The sequence below is a fragment of the Chelmon rostratus genome, chromosome 10 (assembly GCF_017976325.1).
Source record: "Chelmon rostratus isolate fCheRos1 chromosome 10, fCheRos1.pri, whole genome shotgun sequence".
NCBI classification, from domain to species: Eukaryota; Metazoa; Chordata; class Actinopteri; order Chaetodontiformes; family Chaetodontidae; genus Chelmon; species Chelmon rostratus.
Window position 1 is genome coordinate 3,483,834 of NC_055667.1, and position 19,866 is coordinate 3,503,699.

At 43.4% G+C, this 19,866-nt stretch overlaps 1 protein-coding gene across 1 annotated transcript in view; it reads right to left on the reverse strand.

Annotated features, from left to right (window-relative positions):
• Positions 1–19,866, reverse strand: part of LOC121613266 (kelch domain-containing protein 8B-like) — a 124,467-nt gene that overhangs the window by 25,634 nt on the left and 78,967 nt on the right. The window contains exon 3 of the mRNA XM_041946594.1: positions 16,015–16,239. Coding sequence (XP_041802528.1) covers positions 16,015–16,239 — 225 coding nt within the window. The remainder of the gene's footprint in view (positions 1–16,014; positions 16,240–19,866) is intronic.

Sequence of the window (19,866 nt, forward strand, 5' to 3'; positions counted from 1 at the left end):
GTGCCGAAATGACTGGTGATGTTGTTTTTGTTGGAAGGACTTTCTCACTGCTACTGAAGATGTAAAGCTCTAAACAAAGGTCACCGGGGTGGCATTTGATGGCCTGGTACTTCAGCTGTCCATCATGTCACCGCAGCAACCCCAGTCTGAGTCAAGCCAGGGACTATCGCTGCACTCCCTGCACCACAAATAAAATTCCACTAGCCTCCGTTGTGTTGGGGTTGTAGCAGAAACCAATATGTGTCATGGCCGGGCGTCATTTGAGGTCAGTAAGAACATGTGTTGTTTGTTTTCTATTGTTTTGTTATTTCGGCTTTTGAAAGTGATGAAGAAGTAGTTAGAAAAGGTGTTTGTGGCGTGTTTGTCCATGCCACGGAGAAAGATTGGGTCAAACAGAAAACGATGTGGGATAGAGGCACAGGGTCGCACAGCGCGGAGATTAGATTGCACACATTCCCTCCGATAGGCACGAACTGTGGACGCTAAAAGCAGCCTGGAGGAGGATTGATGGTCTGATGTTAACACTCTCATGGAGGACACAACACCAGCACAAATCCTTTTACCCTCACAAGGGCATTTTTAAGAGATGATGGAGTTCAGCCTGTGGAGAGATTTAGAGGTTATGTTCAAGTCCTTCTTCTTGGTGCGTGTCTTTGAATGAGTGCTCGGGGCGGCGTGGCGTGTCAAGTGTTTCTCCAAGCCTCTTGATAAAACCTTGACTCGGCCTAGCAGGAGGTTTAATCACTCCCTCGTTCACCTCCTCTCGCCTGGAACAAACCTGATTCTAGTGGAGAGCCCTGAAGTCAATAACACAGGGTCATTAATGAATTCAACGTCAGTATGAATATGGTGGTTTTCATATGAGTTATGTATTGTAAACATACAACAAAAAAAAGTCTGAAAAATTGATATATGCTCATTTCCAGTATTTCTGTTATTCTGAGTGCTTAATGGTGTCTGAGCTGCTGTCAAAAGCACAGCTTGTCTTTTATGCCTCTGGCAGAAAAATACCAGATTTTTCATTGCACTAGTTATAAAATGGGATTCATGTCACTTTGGTCACAAATACTTTTCAGCGCACAGTGGGCCATGTTAACCTGAAAGGTTAATAATAAAGGTGCATGACAAAAATCCCAGCAATTAGCTTTTCATGCACCGAATGTAGGTTGTACTTCAGGCTCTTGTGCAATTATGTGTTGTCATGTTTGATTGGAGTAATGACTACTTTAGGTATCAGCTCTTCACTAGACACCTTATCCATTTACAGGTTGCAGCTTGAGGGCTGTCTGTTCAGTGCCTGATTGATAAGTGATTATACACAGCGACTGGGGGGGTGCATGGAGGTGAGAAAGGGGGGATTGTTTTGAACTTCCCCGTCAAACTCTCTTTTGTCATTCTTTTGAACTACTTTGTTCATCTGTCTTGTGTACAAACAAGCACAACGCCAGGGATGCCTTCCAGAAGAGTCTGTTCAAAAGTGTGCGCCCCATTCCCTATTTGAACAATTATGGCATCCCATTGCTGTTCAAAACAAATAGAAGTGACTCAGCCTTTGAATGAGGTTCATGTACTTCATACATGACCTCTTTTACAGTCAAGTCAGTTTTATTTATAGTCCAATATCACAAATTTGGCTCAAGGCGCATTCAAATCTGCACGGCATGCAACACCCTCAGCAGGCTTGTCTTTTTACTAATGCAGATGCATAGAAATGTGACTGGCTACAGTGTTCACATACTTGCATGCATTCATTGTAGGATTGAGGAATTAATTGAGATCACTGCAGGAGCCCCAGAGGTGACGAGTTCTATTATTATTTTCTCTTCAAAACTTCTTCCACTGTTGCAGTTGTTTGTCTGCTGTTGACCTAACTTCACGTCCCCATGTACCGCCCCCACTCTTCATGTGCTTAATTGGATTGTGCCGACACGTAGCACTCATTTCTGAGGATGCACACAACCACACAGCGGGTACCCATCATGAGCGTGCAAGCGCTTATTTGAAAGCAAGTACATCTCAAGTCATACAGTGCTCTTCAGTAGGTATTTGTTGCACAAGCTATTCATCATCAGCTGGACTCAGTGGTTAGTGATGCATTCAGGAGCAGCCTTGACCACCAGCACAGGTGACATGTTCTGTACATGGCTTATGGTGAGACAACCTTTGGCATCAGGCCGCTTGGCACAACATATGGTGCTGCATAACGAATCTGTTTTCCTCTCTCCATCCAGTCTTACTCATGTCCTCCTGAGATACTCGTACACATTTGATCCCGGCTTGATATCGCCACTGTATCTTTCTGGCATCATTTTGGCAAAGAGACTGTTTTTTTTTGTTGTTGTTTTTTTGTATTTTTGCCTGTCCTCTCAAAACATCTCACTACTGCTGCTACCATCATGTTAACGTGAGCAAATGTGAACACACACAACCACAAACACACACAGCATCATCGCCAGCACTCCCTCAGGTCTATTTATAGGCTTCCTGTGACACATGTCCTTGGCAATAAGAGTCTGAACAGTAAGCCAGCTTTTTAATCACATACTTGACAACAGATATGTAATTCCCATTCTGCAGTGAAACAGCTTCATGCTTAATTACAGTTGTTTGCCGCGCCCGTCAGTTAGAGGATCAGTTTATGCATGAACATAATTGCCATAAAACCAATGTGTTAATTTACATACTGATAAGTCTGCAGTGTCACACCTGTGCTGCCACGCTGTATAGTGAGTAAAACAGGTAGGAGGGGGGAAAAAATGACCGTGATGACCTTTTGCATTTCACTACCACTACAATCTCCTGAACAAGCACTGGGAGGCCACTTCTGGTAATGAAACTCATTATCAGCATCAGCTGAAAGGGGGAAAGTGATTGAAGGAGAGTGACACAGAGTTAGAAAGCAAGAGTAGGTGAGGTAAACCGAAGAAAACAGAGCCACCAGCTTTAGTTTGGCTCTTTTTCTTTGACATTTCACAAACTAAACTTCTCTTCTAATCAACAGACACCTCTCCTACACAGCACTAACATCAGCTGAGCTGATCACTCTATAATTGTCTGCTAATCAGCATCAATGCAGGGAGCAGATGCACTGAAATGTGATTTACTTACAATAACACTGTGGCTTTAATGTGTTCATCTTGCTATACAGTAAATAAGATCTATGAGATTGTCAGAACCTCTTAAGTTATATATGTGTGTGCTTTTATGTAAAAAAAAATGTGCAATGTTTTTGTTTTTTATGTTTGCAAAGTTGCAGGAGAATATTTTGGTTAGTGTCTCTGCTCCCGACTAGGCCAAAAGGATAAGAGTGTGAAATATGTGTGACCACAGCAGGTGAGAAGAAACTGTCAAAGAGTCCAATGAGACAGAAGGTGAGAAAAGGGGGAGACATTTAAAAAGCGAGAGGCCGGGGGAGCTGGATGTGGAGGTGAAAGTGAGAGGAGGTGTCCTGTCTGAAAGGACAGAATGAGACAGCTGAAAGGCTTTTTCAAAAGTTTATCTGATCTTCAGATTCAGCCAATCACAGGCAGCACAGAGCGCTACAGCTGAATAGCTCACAGCCTGTACCTGCAGCTGCTAACAGGCAGCAGGCTTTGATTCCTCAGCTCCTGAAGCAGAGAGAAACGTGTGGTGCCGGCGTGAGACTGATGCATATGGAGTGGTGTCTTTTTTAAAAAAAACTTTACAAAAGCAAAAAACACAAGAGCAAAAGTTTGAGGAAACAGCATGTTAATTTGCTCTCAAGTAAGCTGCAAACATTAGCATGTCCAGCTAGCTAGCGTACTAGCTACCTACAGCACTGTAGCAACCTAAACCAGCGTTAGCTTACTTTAAAGACAAAATAGCATTTCATATTTGGCTGCATTATTTGTAGGGTTACAGGTGTAAGGAAAAATATCCCTATTTACGATAGCACATCCACTATGAAGTGGATTTCCCTGCTGGGTGGCTACTATATCCGCGTGACTAATGTTAGCTGCTCTGCTCTTTGTATGAGGAAGCTACAATCCAGCAACTCCAGGCTGGTTTATAAGATAGCTATATGTTTGCAAAACAGATTGGTTCATCCTTGTCCTAATATCTCTTGAGCTGTGATATAGTGATACTGGATCAATAAAGCAGAAATCTAGCCTTGGTGTTGCTGCGTGATATGCCAGCTGAGCAGCCAAACAGTGTAATAATGTCAGAATGAAATACTGATCTTATACTTACCTTTGTCATACTGCAAGAGCTAACAAGCTGCAATGCTGCTCCTTTACTGACATGACTCATGAGCAGTGTTTCCATCAAGGTGTTTTGAAATATCGCTTAGAAAAGCCTTCCTCAACCTTTCTCAATTTCACAAAGAAGTTTCTACATGGGTTTGAGGTGGTTTTTGCCGTTTTTCAAAAAAGTGTGAATGCATTAAATGGGAAATGGAAAAAAAAAATCTCTAATCTCAAAGGAACCTATATGATTATTCATAAAGAAATAATGTATATTAACATGCAAATCAATGCAACATACATGTATAATTAGGAATCTGAATCTAGACTCTGATGTGGTGGATTTTCTAAAGTTGTTATCCTTGCATACTTATATGCTCTAGCGTTTCAGTCTAACTGCAACGTTTGATTTGTCTTTGATGGTCTGCACATCAATCTGTCTATCCATCCTCATAAATTCACATGTCACTGTACATATTTCATATTTTTACATTCAGGCTTTCAAAATGGAATCTGTAAACACTTCACTTCACCTGACAATGTCTGTCGATCGTCAGTCCTGGGTGCTGAGATCGGAGGGAGGAAGGAAGGAAGAAACATTCAAGATAAAGAATGGGCTGGCATAACATTCCCACATACGATGGAAGATCAAAGCCCTGCATCCTAACCCTGTAAAGAGGGGTGTGCTTGATAGGAATACCATCTCTGGGAAGAAGGTTTGCAGGCAGCTGGGACAGAGGCTTTATAGTCTGTGTGTACTCCATATTAACTTTCACATAAGTTTCAGCCGAACGACACTGCAAGACTTTTAAGCTGAGAAAGGAGACAGCTATAAAGCCCAATCAAATCAACCCAGTGACCTGGTTCGGATGGCAGAGACATGGACAGGGTATAGCTGGGGAGGGCAGTGGGCCACTCAGGTGATGATTAAATGGTGATGCAGGTGAAATGGTGGGAAGTAGAGAGGAAGAAGGAGCACAACACACTGACTTCACTACAAACCACTTCACTCCATCACCACTTCATATAGAGGGCACTTCACTTCTGGACATTTCAGAAGACAGTACCCGAAAGTGGATATTCTGCAGTACTAAGCCGCTGTGAATCCCTGCCTTTATTTATAGGACAGAAACGTAGGTACACAATAATATCAACTATACAAGTGTATAAACACTTAAAAGGACAAAATGTACTGCAAATAATACATTATAAAGCCGCTGCTTTGCAACAACAGCAATGCAGGGAAATCCAATTTTTGAGCAAATATGTTCTCCAGTGAGAACATATTTGAGAAATGCCTTTCATCCTTCATGTCCCTGTGAAAAATGTCATCATTTCACATTACATTTTAATTACCAAACTGTTTGATGCCCTAAACGATATGTTTTCCATTATTGTTAGTGGGTTGTAATGATAGAGGGTGACAGCAGAAGTTCTGAGAGAGAAAGAGGAAGGAGGTTAGAGCCATGACAGTGAATAGAGGACAGGGTACGTTTTTTTCACACCTGTGAAACATGCACTATGATATGATTTAAAAGGTCAAATAACCTTAAATGAGTCTCACTGTTCTTGTTCATAGTGGTAGGATGCAAAAGTACAGCATGATGGCAAAATTAGGGTAATTTTCTAGAAACTTCATAAACTACAGTAATTACAGGCAGTGCTAAGACAGACAGACATCCATCCATTGTCTTCCACTTATCCAGAGCCGGGTCGCGGGGGCAGCAGTCTAAGCAGGGATGCCCAGACTTCCCTCTCCCCAGACACGTCCTCCAGCTCTTCCGGGAGGACCCCGAGGCGTTCCCAGGCCAGCCGAGCGACATAGTCCCTTCAGCGTGTCCTGGATCTTCCCCGGGGCCTCTTCCCGGTGGGGCATGCCCGGAACACCCTACCAGGAAGGCGTCCAGGAGACATCCGATATAGATGCCCGAGCCACCTCAGCTGGCTCCTCTAGACATGGAGGAGCAGCGGCTCTATTTTGAGCTCTCCCGAGTGACCGAGCTCCTCACCCTATCTCTAAGGGAGCGCCCCGCCACCCTGCGGAGGAAACTCATTTCAGCCGCTTGTATCCGAGATCTCGTTCTTTCGGTCATGACCCAAAACTTATGACCATAGGTGAGGGTAGGAACGTAGATTGACTGGTAAATCGAGAGCTTTGCCTTTCAGCTCAGCTCCTTCTTCACCACAACAACACAACAGCATTACTGCTGCCGCCACATCGCCTGTCAATCTCACGCTCCATCCTTGCCTTACTCGTGAACAAGACCCCAAGATACTTGAACTCCTCCACTTGAGGCCTCCAACCCAGAGGGGGCAAGCCACCTTTTTCCGGTCGAGAACCATGGCCTCGGACTTGGAGGTGCTGATTCTCATCCCAGCCGCTTCGCACTCGGCTGCAAACCGCCCCAACACATGCTGGAGGTCCTGGTTTGAAGAAGCCCACAGGACAACATCATCCGCAAAAAGCAGAGATGAGATCCTGTGGTCCCCAAACCAGACTCCCTGTAAATTACAGTTACATACAGCAAATGACACAAACACACAATGAGAATAATCAGAATAACAATGATAAATAAGTATTTATCACTCTGTGTTTTTGCTTACAGTACATATCTTTGTTCAGCTTTGTTTTCCTTGACTTTAGCTGCAGGTCTATTTCTGTCTTCCTTTAAACTGTTCCAGGAACTGTGTGTGCGCGCACATCGAGGGCAACCAGAATCAAATGTACACATACTTGAACAATACAATTGATTCTGATTTCGGAAAATAAATAAACAATGTAGAATATTTTTCCCAGTGCCTTTGTCATCTTTTTTTCTTTCTAATTATCAGGCTTGGTTGAACAGATGTTCACACCGCGGTGGGACCAGAGCCATGAGTGTTCATACTGAGCAGAGGGTCAATTAGTTTGGCCACATTTTTCAGCAGTCTAATGGTGGGAGTTACTGCAAAAGACCCCAGTAATAAAAATAAAATCAGCCTACTTAAGCTGAAAGCAAAGGGACGAAAAGGGGCAAAATGTAAATATAAACTAAAGAAAATAAAGATATTAAAGGATTAAACCACTGTGCAAATCCTGGATGACACTTGTCAGACTTAAACCTTTAACGTATCTCATAATTGCACTTCCACTCACACACACTCCCACACTCACACACACACACACACACCGTCAAACAGTCCATAGAGCAGAGTTCAAGGGGGATGTAGGTGGAAACAGAAACCAGACTGCAGCACTTTCTGTTAGTACTGTATGTGTACGTGCATGTGCATAATACAACACCTGCCGTTCACTCGCTAAGATGGTTTAAGTCACAGTTTTAGTGTTTAGTGTCGTATTGTCTCAATAGCTAGTTAGCAAATGTTATCTCTCCCGGGTCAGTGTTGCAATAAATAGCAAACAGAGGCTTTGTTGCTATGGTTACTCATTTTAGATACAGGCTGATTATATAGCTAGTGCATTGATTTACAGTGAAGAGCAGTTTCACCAGAACTACTTAGCAGGAGTCCATTATTAAGAATTAATGATCAGAATGGAGTATTCACCCATACCATGGTATCACAGTACGCCATATATTTTAGCCTGTCTCACAGAAATGATCTGTATCCAGTTCCTCTAACACACTTCTACTGTTTACAGGTGCACTGACCCAGAACAAGACTGCGGTATGTAAAAAGTAGCTGTTATCACTTAATATTGCACACAAGAATGACCTGCCCTGGTGCTCCACCTTTTTGTTTTTTAGCTGTCTTTCAGCAGAGAACAGTGCATCTTCCACGCAGCCGTGACTCACAGCGAACAGCAGAACATCCATTAACCCTGCATGCCTCTCCGCTTCTCGCCAGCGCTGAATGCTGATCCGGGGAACATTAAAATGCAAATCGCCTTGATTAAAACATTTCAGAGACAGCACAAAAGTGAACAGGTAATGAACCTGTTCAGTATTAGCGAAGGCCGACGAGGTTATAACCCCCATTACAGAGCATAATCACACAATAGCTCTCTTTGACACTGAACACGGATGACTGTCCTTCGGATCAGCTTGGCCAAACATTCCATCGTGCCACCATTTTGCCACTGAATTAAACAAACTGGATTAATCTAAATCTACTTGCAGGGTTCTCCTGTTCTCTGTTTTTTTCATTCCTCATTTCTACTCTCTTGTCCTGTGTGCACTCTGTGAGTCTCGACGGTCTCACTGGTAGGCGGGTTGTTGTGCGTCTGAAGCCTCAGGAGGACACCACATGTGAATATGCTTTTGCTGCTATTGTTGTTGATTTGATGGGTAGCACCATGGTACACCCGCTTGTGTCTGCTGTGATCTATAATCTCTGCATGTCAACCACAGCGCCGGCCCCCACCTACTCACCCCCCCACTACCAGCATCCACCAGGACGCCGGAAAAACAGACTCAAAGGAACAGAAATGGAAGAGGGAACAATGGAGATAAAACACTAAATCCTGACAATAACAGCGATGCAGGGAAATTAGTCACACACACAAATGTGAGAAGCCAGACAAGACTTTGCTGCTCACACACACACACACACACACACACACACACACACACACACACACATACATATATATATATGTATACATGAAATGTCAATATTGCCACATTCTTCAAGTGAAATACTTAATACATACATGCGATAATACATGCTGTATGCTGAATGTGTGTGTGTTTCATGTATACTACAAAAGCAGTGTTCAGTGCCTCTCGTTATCTGGAGGGCATCTCAGCATAAACTGAAGCTTTGACAAGAACACAGTGATGTTTACAAGAATCATATGAGTAACATTTAGCTTTTTATCATTTGTGTAACATCTAAACGGTTTCCTCTCCTCTGCTGAAACTCTTGATAGTCATTTTTCAAGTTTACAGACAACACCTATGTCAAATTATTGCTTCTAGAACAGAGACAAGAATCAGGAGGAAAAATTTACTGAATACAGGATTTTCTGAATTCAACATTCTTCATGAGGTCTTTTAGTGTTGACATGGCCAACTCTCTGTATAGCTTATCGATAGGATTGTTATACTTATGGCAAGATGCTGGTTCTCCCTATAACCTTGTTATAGGGGGGTGGTCATTGGTTACAGCATCATCCCAAACAGAGAATTCTGCCCCAGACTATGAACAAGTTGATGAATTTTAATAAAAATTAAGGGGTAGTAGTAGTCAAGTTAACACTGGTGACATCTTAAGGGTTATTTTTTCAATTTGTCATTTGTCATGTCTAGCAAATTAAACTGTAGTTAAACTGTAGTTCATTAGCTCTAGTTGTCCTTTAGGCATCATTTACTTCTATTTTTCTAAAAACGTCTTATCTTACATGCTTAAAAATTTTGTGTTTCAGGACCCTCTCACGCATGCCTTGTTTGGTTCGGACCAAAATTCCAGGTGTGAAAGCTCCACCAGACCGCAGTCTGGACCGGCAGAGATCAGCCGAGCCTTGGTCTGACAAAAATAAACATAGTTTGGTTCTCTTATAGAGTGAAAACTCCTTGGACCTTTGGACCAATCACAGGAAGTTTTGGCAGGCTATCTTTAGAACCAGAAAAAGGAAAACAAGCAGCAAAACAAAACGAGCCGTGGCAGCACACGGCGAGAGCAGGAGAGCAGATGTTTTATTGACACTTCAACCGTCAGCTTTATAAAGTGTTCGATGTCAAGCATAGGGACACGCAGCTCATGGACGTGATGACAACAGCACGTAAGTATGTCATATATTGTTCTTTAGTGCTCGCATAATTGGAATGTGAAAAAACTAACCAGATCAAATGCGTGACAGAAACACAAACCTTGATTGTGAAAAAGCCTTCAGTCTCATCCTTTTTACTGTATTTAAGTCCTGTGAAGCCCAAAGTTATTTCTATATTAATGAAATTAAAGTGAAATGCAAATAAAATAATTTTATTATTATCATTATTATTACTACTATTACAACAATGCTGCATTCACACCTAAAAACCCCACAGGCAATGCTGCATTCACTCCGCTCTCAAGTCTGGTCTCCCTCTCAAAGGCGAGGTGAGAGTCACGCCTGGTAGTTGAGAAAAAGGCCATTATCCTTCAAAGCCAAACACATTAAACCTGGCTGAGAGCATTCACAGAAGCAAACGGATAAATCAAATGTTATATCACAAGCTGACAGGCTCAGAGGTTGTGAAAGGATGCATTGTTAATATGCATGGTGGAGGTTAGACTCGCTGGATTTTACGCCTAAATGCCACACACACACAGTACCGTACAGTCAGAGGGGGGATCTTTTCACGCGAGCAGCCACATAATCCCCACATCTACGCACACTGAAACACTCCTACTCTTGAGCGTCTGTTTGTGCGTCTCTCCACAAACACACAGGCGTTTGCTCAGTCACACACACACACACACACACACAAAAACACACAGAACTTGGAAACATGCAGCTGCTTACTAATCGTTTTGCGGTTTAATCCATTCATCCAACAGCGGGCAGCTAAATCATCCAGAGTTCATTTGCAGAATACCGAATCACACCAACCTCTCACACTCACTTCTCTGGCACACTCTGTTTGTGTGTGTGTGTGTGTGGGTGTGTGTGTGTGTGTGTGTGTGTGTGTGTAGATATACAAATGCAAGACTTTTTTCTACTGTTTGCAAGCGTCGACAATTTTCCTAGAGACATGAGAGCTTAGCGGAGCTTTAGTTTTTCTTTTACCTTCACTAATAGAAGCAACAAGATTAAGAGTCTACAACCAGCCAGCCTCCCTGATGGCTCTCCAGACCCATGAGAAAATCTACGGGGTCTGCTTCAACACCACTCGACAACGCGAGATGAACTTTGTTACCTTTGGCGATCAAAAAGAGTGGAAAAATGTGCGCTACATTGTTAGATCCTTCAAGAGCAGAGTTTTCACAGCAGAGGGTGACAGAGGTTAAACCCTACAGCTTCTGAAAAATATGGCAAAAGTCATGAAGAAGCAGCCTAAAAAACCTAAAGCGATTCAATTTATATTAAGCAACAGTGAGCACCCTGACCCCCCACCCACCCCAGTGAAACTGCAGCCATACAAAATTATTATGATAATAAATGTCAAATGTGCTGACACTCAATAAAACAAAATGTCCACAGTGAACAAGGTGTGTCCCCCACATCACCTGCTGGCCCACAATGTCTCAAAAGGTGACTGACGTGTAGAAAAAGAAGAAGGCTGCACTGTGCTTCACACTGTGCTGTGTTCCTCACCTGGAGATGAAGCTTAGTAGAAGGTGTTACAGCTGCACCCTGTCGTCTTTGTGTCAGGAGCGATCATGTCTTGATCCACAGCACACCTACAGTATGTTCTGTGATGTTCTATCGTGTTATTCAGTGAAGGCTATACCCACATAAACCTCTCTAAAATCACACACACCGCTTTATTCATGTTTTGTTTGTGTGTCACGTCTATTCTGGTCTCCTGAACTCACCCACACATGATCGCACAGAAAATAAATGTTGTACTCCAGTTATGGCACTCATGCCAGAGATACAGGAAAAAGATTAATGGGTGATTCTTAGCAGCTGTGTAGATGAGTTTACTGAGAGCAAAACTCACCACAGGACTGTCAAACAAGTGTGCAGCAAATGTAACAGGCCTTGACTCTCATAACCTCCACTGTAATGTATAACAATAATTTTATTAATAATAATCTTTCTTCATAAAGCATGCGTCTAAAACAGTGTTTTCAAAGTAGACTCTAGAGGATAAAAACAACAAACAGGAGTCATGAAAGTGTAACATCAATAGAACAAGACATAGAATAAGCAACAAACAGGATTAAGATAAAGATTTAACAGTGAAATAAGGTTTAAGGGAGCATTCAGCAGCAGAGAGAGGGATGAAAAACCAAAAGAAATGATCTGACGTAGCACATGTTGTAACTGTATTGAACTAATTCTTTGTCTTTATAACGTTTCTGAAGTATTTCTATTAATCTATAGCATATATATCAAACTCTGGTGTAATTATATTTGGCCTGCAAGATAATATCAAATTTCTATTTGAGCTGGCCCCCTGGTAACGCATGCACCGCCAATACTACAAATCCCAGAATGCCTTGGTGCGTCAGGACCCTCAAGCATCCCCTTCTCTGTTTTCATTCATTCGCAGCCTCATGCTACCAGTCACCTCGGACAGATGGAGGACACCCCTCCCAAACAATGGCCAAACGGAAGGTGGAAAACAGGAGCTTTGTAGAGAGGTGGGAGACAGAATATCTGTTCAAGACGGTACAGCACAGAACTGTTTGTCTCGTGGCTGTAACGAAAGATTGTAACATCAGAAGACACCATGAAACAAAACACTGTGACAGGTACAAGGACCTAGACGTGAAGCAGAAGCGCCAGGAGGTAGAGGAGATGAAGAGAAGTTTGGTTGGACGACAGACGATAGTCACAAAGGCCACATCACAAGCGAAGCTGCTGTGAAGGCTAGCTTTACTGTGGCAGCAGAGACCGCTCAATCAGCCCGAGCCTTTACTGAGGGAGAGTATGTCAAAGACTGCATGATGAAAGTTTGCCACGCTGTGTGCCCTGATAAAAGGCAAGCGTCTTTAAACGTGAGTTTGCCACCAATCTGCATAAACAGCTGAGGGACAAGGGGAAAGATTTGGCCCGATGTGGCGGCTTCAGTGCGAGTCGGCTGTATCTCAACACACATACTTAGGACGACACCTTCAGGGTGGATAAATTCTTTTAATAATCAATAAAAACTACTAAATGTTCGTCAGTATCTGTGTCTATTTACGCCACACTAGAGTATAAAAATGCATCTTAAGAAGGGACACAAATAAGGAAATAGGTTTCCCCAATCCAAATCCAAAGTCTGGGGTCCCTGATGGCAAACTCTCTGCTACCATTGTTTTATAGTCTGGAACTAGAAACCACAAGGGGAGAAGCATTCGACGACCTCAGGGCCTGTGACGGTACATGGGGGCTTAAAAGGTCAAAAATATAGCTTGGGGCCACACAGTTTGGGGATTTCAAAGTGATTTTAAAATCAACTCTAAAACTAACAAAGTGCAAAGATGTGCAAGGATAGATGTACTGTGCTCTCATTTTCTGGTACCTGGTAAATCCTAGTGGATTTGGATTAGTCTCAGAGAGGAGAGAGCCTTTTTAGTGCAGATGGAGAGAAGGGAGTTCAAATAATCCAGCCATGATGAAATAAAAGCATGAATGGCTGTTTCAAGGTTTTTTGGTTGGCAAAAATATTACATATCAGAAATTTTCCAGAGTTGGGAAAAAACTGCTGTAAGACAGATGTAAAAGGGCTGTTTAGAGCGAGGTTACAGTCAAATTAAACACTGAGGCTTGAGATGGGAGTTTCAACCTGGTGTGTTTATAATTTGAGTGTTGGGGGAGTCAGTGCCTATTCGAGGTATTCAGTCCTTTTTGGGTTGAGCTGACGGAAAATTTCAGCCATTCATTTATGAATGTCCTTGAGGCAGTTTCGTTTCAGTTATTGCCAATGGCTGCATGTTAATGGTGAGCAGAACCTTGCTATCCACAAAGCAGTATAAAAGTGAAAGACCCAGACTCAGCAATGCCAACACAGAAAGTCCTGGTTTTTAGGTATGACTTAAACCATGGCCGTGTCACTGAGGCCCACCCATTGCCCTAAATGGGACAAGAGGATGGAGTGATCAGCGGTGTCAAACGCTGCACTGAGCTACAGGAGTACTAAAATGGAAAGATGTCCAGCGTCAGCAGCTAAAAACATTAAGCTAAAAATCATTTGTGACCTTAGGAGGGGCAGTTCATGTACTCTGGTGAGGCCTGAAACCTGATTGGAAGGCTTCAAACATTGAAATTGTGTTTATAAAGGCCAGGGTCACCCTTTGCTTTAGCAACTGTGTACCAATTATGTCAGGATGAAGCAGTCAGAAATTGCAAAAGACAGCCAAGCCAGGCCGCCGCAGTTTGCCAGAAAACTGAGTCTGGTCTCTTACCCATGAGGTCAACGAGACACAGCAGACTTATTTCACCGGCACTCGGCAGGTTGCAGGTGATAGGGGAGCCTGCTAGGTTTATAGTTAGCGTGGCTTTGGAGCCCACTAGCTTAGTTAATATGTCCAGCAAGGGAAACCTTCACAGTGCAGACGATCAGATAGATAGCTTGGTTCATAACATTGAGACTGTCTCCCTCCCCTGCCATTTTATTCCTGATTTCTCTTTCCCTAAATATGTGAATCACAAAAATCTGATTATCATTGGCAGTGGTGAAAATGGAGGCACACTCTGTTCTGTTTTCATGGTGCTTGAAATTGGATTTGGAGCAGATGCTGTGGCGCTAGCACAAAAGCACAAAATAAAAACGTGGGCTAATTGAAGCTTATCATAGCTCAAATCATCCTCTTCTCCAGGTAATGATTCATTTTGTTTCCAGTTCTAATCCTTCACTATGCAGCCTTCAAGTAAAAGATATGAGTGTGACATAAATCACTTTACAGCAACTGAGGGCATCTGTAAGTCACCGATGTGTTCGCCTCATCTACATCAGCAGACACGTTAGTTAAATCTCTGCAGGGAAGGACATTCCCTATCTGCATCGTCATCTGCTTTGATATGATTTGACTCAACTGATACATACTCTTTCTATATTTGGGTGGGATTACGGACACAGTACAGATCATGTTCTCACTCCATTCAGAGTGCTGCAGGCTGGCATTGTGAGAAACCCAACCAACAATTCTATTGGGCAGCATACAAAGCAGCTCCTCTCTTCTTGTGTATCCAAATGCATCAAACTAAGAGGGAATTACTTCTCCTATAAGCATGTTTAATTCCCTAAAATTGACATATATAATACATGGTGACACTTTATTTAAATAATGCAAAGTTTGAGATGTCTTAGTTTTGTCAACTTGACATTAACCAAGACAACATAAACGCAGCATAGCAGGCCTAATTATCTCACTTAAGGAAACCATTTAGTCTTACATGTTAACATTACATTAAACTGTTATATATGCTTGGTTTTGACATTGGCTGTCATGACCTCAAATACACTTGTAGCCTACAATTAGCACTTGTTCTGAAGATGTAATTAAATGTTACAAGGCCATTTTGCGGACAGGGAATATAGTAAGATAACTGAGGTGACCTCAGGTGGCCTTACCTGTTGCTCAAGTAAGCTAATCGCTAACTGCACCAGGCTCAACAGCCTCCGAGTGAACACAGCCGGACCGGGACTGAACATGGCCTCTGAGACTGGCAGAGGCAAGTTTAACAACAGGACAAAAAAGTATGTTGTATGCTGTATTGCCTGCCATCAAATTGGCCTCGGTCAGTCTTGCAGGCTGCGCCGGTCACGGTCAGGCCGTGTTTAATGGGAGCCAGCACAGTGCCTTTTGATTGCACAGATCTACATGCTCCCAGTAAAAACTGGACGTTTGCAAGAGACTACAAGCTCTAAATGCATTAACTCGTCGTTAAGTATTCAGATGCTTCTATTTCTGAGGATTTAAACTTTGGTGAGTTAGCAGCTGTCAACTGGTAACTCCGTTAGTGTTCACATGTTTCAACATAAAAGGGACAGATGAGCCACAGGAAGTAGCCAGGTGTCATTGTCTGGGGGAGGAAGACCGAGAGAGAAATAGAATTGAAGGAGGGGACAGTCAGTCCTGAACCACTGGGCTGGTCATCTCTCTACGCTGGGCCAGTCACCAATGCTCAGCTGTAATGCAGCAGCCCACCAGCGAAGCTCCCACTTCTCCCGATGGACAGTCAGCCCTTTAGTCCTGTCCCCACTTACTGCACAGTTAGGTCACCGCTTACCTTGATCTAGGTCATACTCCTCCATGGTGCTGACGAAGTGAGGTCTGGAGTAGAAGTTATGCGGCCCCGGTTGCTGGAGGCCCCCCAGGCTGAAGAGGCTACGCTCATTTGTGGCGCAGCAGGAAAAGGCTCTCCGGCTTGGGATGCAGGGGTAACGTGTCCAGCTCTTCATCTCCAGGTCGAAAGCCTCCAGCGCCGTCACTGGCATCTTTCCTTGACGACCACCTGAGAGAGGCAGGAGGATGTCAAACTCAGAACACATTTCTTATGATACTGGGGCCTCACATGTACATAAAGCCTCTTTATCTGTTCAGATATACTGGGAACATGATGTTGTGAAGACCTGCTTAATTACTTGATTAAGTTGTTACATGCAGACGTGTTTAATCCTGCTGGATTTTTAGCAACAAATCCCTCCTGGATTATGACAAAGATGTGGCATCTGCATGTACCATCTCATAAATAGAATACATTTCCAGGAGTATTAGCAATGCACATGATTTATGCCAAGGACTCACAAACCCACGTTTTCTCTATGACATTGTTTTTCATTTCCTATTTCATTGCTTTTTAATCCCCTGCTCCTGTCACAAAGTTTCTTTGGCATTTATGTCTGGCAAGCGTGCAGACCAGCGCTGGGACCACATTTAATTTGGGCTGCAAGCAGAGCAGAGCAGCAGGGTGCTCCCCAAGGAGGCCTCCAAGTTGTTTACTTCCAGAAATCATAACTTAACCTTGTAAAATACGACTACAAGGAGAAAGTGGTGAAAGAGAAGGTACATAACGGGCAGTAAAAATGTGAATGATGATGGGAAAGGGAGGAGAGGCTAAGGTTGAGGCCAACGCTGTGCACTGAGGGAAAAAAGGACAAAGAGGGGAGTGAAGGAGAGATGGAAGGACAAGTTATAAGAGGAATACAGAAACGCATGGTGAAGAAGAATGACAATATGAGCTAATGACACAGAGAAATACAGGGAAGGGAGGAAAATGTGGAGGAGGGAGAAGAAAGTGGAAGAGGGTCAACTGGAGTAGGCAGGGTGGCATGGAGATCGATGCCTGTAGCGAGACAAAGAGTCGAACTGAGTGGGAAGCATTAGAGTCAGAGAGTTATGACAGAAAGACGGAGATTTTGTGCTAACCGATGTGTTTATTACAACACAGTGTAAATATTCAGCATACAGAGGCATGAAGGATCCACATTAAAACATAACTTGTGTATTCAGTGTGTACAGAATATACTGTATATGATTTACCACAATGCTCCAGAGACAGATTATAAAAAGAAAATCTGTGATGCTGCACCACTGATTGTGGAATAAGACAGTGATGTAATCAGTTAGTCGTGAAAAAAAATCAACACAGCATTAATCTGTGTATTTTTTAGAAATGACAGAACAAAGAGAAAAACTGATATTTACAGGCCTTGCTTAAAGAAAAGACATAAAACGTTTAGACTTAAAAATTAAACGGCTGAATAGCAAGCCTGGCTTTGTGTAATATGTACAGAAACAGGAAGTGATAGTTTTATTGTAAGTGAGCCAAACTAAGTGTTTTCCCCTGCTTTCAGTCATGCTGAGTTAAGCTAATTGACTCCCTGCTCCTGCACCATAGGCTAATTAGATGACAGACATGAGAGTTGTATCGATCTTCTCATCCGACTCTTGGCAAGAAAGCAAGTGAGGATATTTCTCAAAATGTCGAACTTGAAAAGGTCAAAACAGCACTGAAGCACTTTAAACATGGCGTAAAATCTCAACAGGGCACAACGGCCAAAACCTGCCTCCATGCAGCGGGAAAACATACCGCTCAATCAACTGCAAAGCAATTCTGCCAGTGATCATGTGTGAGCTGCCTAGCCCGGAGACACCCTCCCCCAGGCATGGTGGTGTCGCGTTCTGGCTTCTGGCCTGCGTTCAGGCCCCATCGAGAGCGGTTCAGAAGCTGAGCCTTTTGCCTTCCTGATGTTGTTGACTTGTAATGTTTCCTTGCTCTTGCTTCTTCCATGGATAAGTAGGCTACGTACTAAAGGTTTCTCTTTTTGTTTGTTTCTTTGTTGATATATAATGGGGAGTCTGCACAGGGTGTTTCATATTGAAAATTGGCCAGATTCTGACATAGAATAAAACAGACTTAGCACATATTCACCACGAAGCAGAGCAGAGAGCTACTTCTGGGATGTTTCTGAAACAAGCTTCATGCTTCTGGTGGAATCATAAGCATTGTCTGGAGAGGCTGCGATCAGGCACAGCAGCAGGAAGGTGACACAGCTGTGCCAGGTGGCAAGTAAGAGGTGGTTTTTACTGACCTGGTAGCAGTTTCTGGAAGTATAAGCAAAACTAAAGACTTGTTAAGATGTTAAGACACTGGCTGGCACCCCACATAACCGACCCCCATCGCACCCATGAGCAGAGAGACGTGTGGAGTTTGGAGAGAGCAGAAGTCTACACGGGAGCGGGAGAAGCCGACCACCAACCTGTCGCCCGCCAGGGTACCATCACCAGTCCTGTCAACCCTTCACACAGACCACTGCAGGAGGTCTGACCCTGAGATGCTCCACATCAACTACTGATGACACAGTTATTATTGACACCGCCAACTCCATACATCAGTAAGGAAATCCCTTTTGTGGGGGTGGTGTAAGAGCAACAGCCGGACCAAAATCCATTCAGCATCATCCATAAGAACAGCAAAGAAAGCCTCACAGACAGCTGGAGACACCACACACACCCTAAACAACCTCATGACCTGATTACCGTTGGTCCCTGCAGACCCGAGGGGCCACATCTAGTTTCGTACCTTCCTCCATCCATCTACTGAGCTCTTAACCTTCCCCATCCCCACCTGTTCCCATCAGTTTCATCATTGTCAGCTTTGTATCTGAACTTGTGTATGAGTATTTTTGATTTTATGCACCATGGCTGCAAACGATGATTAAGTAATCAGAGCCACGACTGTGCAGCGATCGCCTGTGATTCTTGTCCTATTGAACTGAAACACCAGCAAAATAAAGGAATTCCCATCAGCCTCAGCTGTACTTTGTGTTCAGTCCGAAATAACAAATGTTAGCGTAGTGGCACAGTAAACTAAGGCAATGAACGTGGTAAATATTATACCCGCTAAACAGCAGCATGTTGGCATTGTGATTATGAGCACGTTGCCATTCTCGTGTGAGCTCGTCCTCACAAGCTGCGAGCATGACTGTAGATTCTTGTCAGTTGGATCTACTTTAATGCAACATATTTAACCAGATGCATGCAGCACGAAAGGGCAAAAGGAAGCTTCTTCTACAATAAGAATATTTTTTCTGATTATGTCATGCTTCTGAAATCTGCCGTGACAGCCCTGTCCTACACGTCGGACAGGGAGGGGTGAGGCGAGTATTCAGTCGGTTGCAATCTGCTACCTCTCCTCATTCAAGAACTTGCAATGTACATTTGATACTTGCATAATAATGGAAGTACTGTAGTCTTTATGTGTGCTGTGTGCTTATATGCATATCTTTGCTTCAAGAAGAGTGTTTGATCATCTTTGACTTGCCGACAGCCTCTTTTCAGCCGCGCTTGTTTGCTGATTACCAGCCCTGACAACGACAGCACAGAAGGTCTGTTTTTCAAATCGCACACATGCACACACACACAGACAGAAGACTTTTAAAGCTGCCTGAAGCCTGATGAGTTACATCACATGCCAGTAAGTCTGCCGTTGACTGGGAATGCACAGAATTTCAATCAAAGGGGGTTCAGGCACCCGCTGATCCAAACACACAGAGCGGAGCAGCAGCTGGAGAGGCAGCATGAATTTACAAGAAGTACAGCAAGCGAACAGGCATTACATTCACAGAGAGTGACTGAG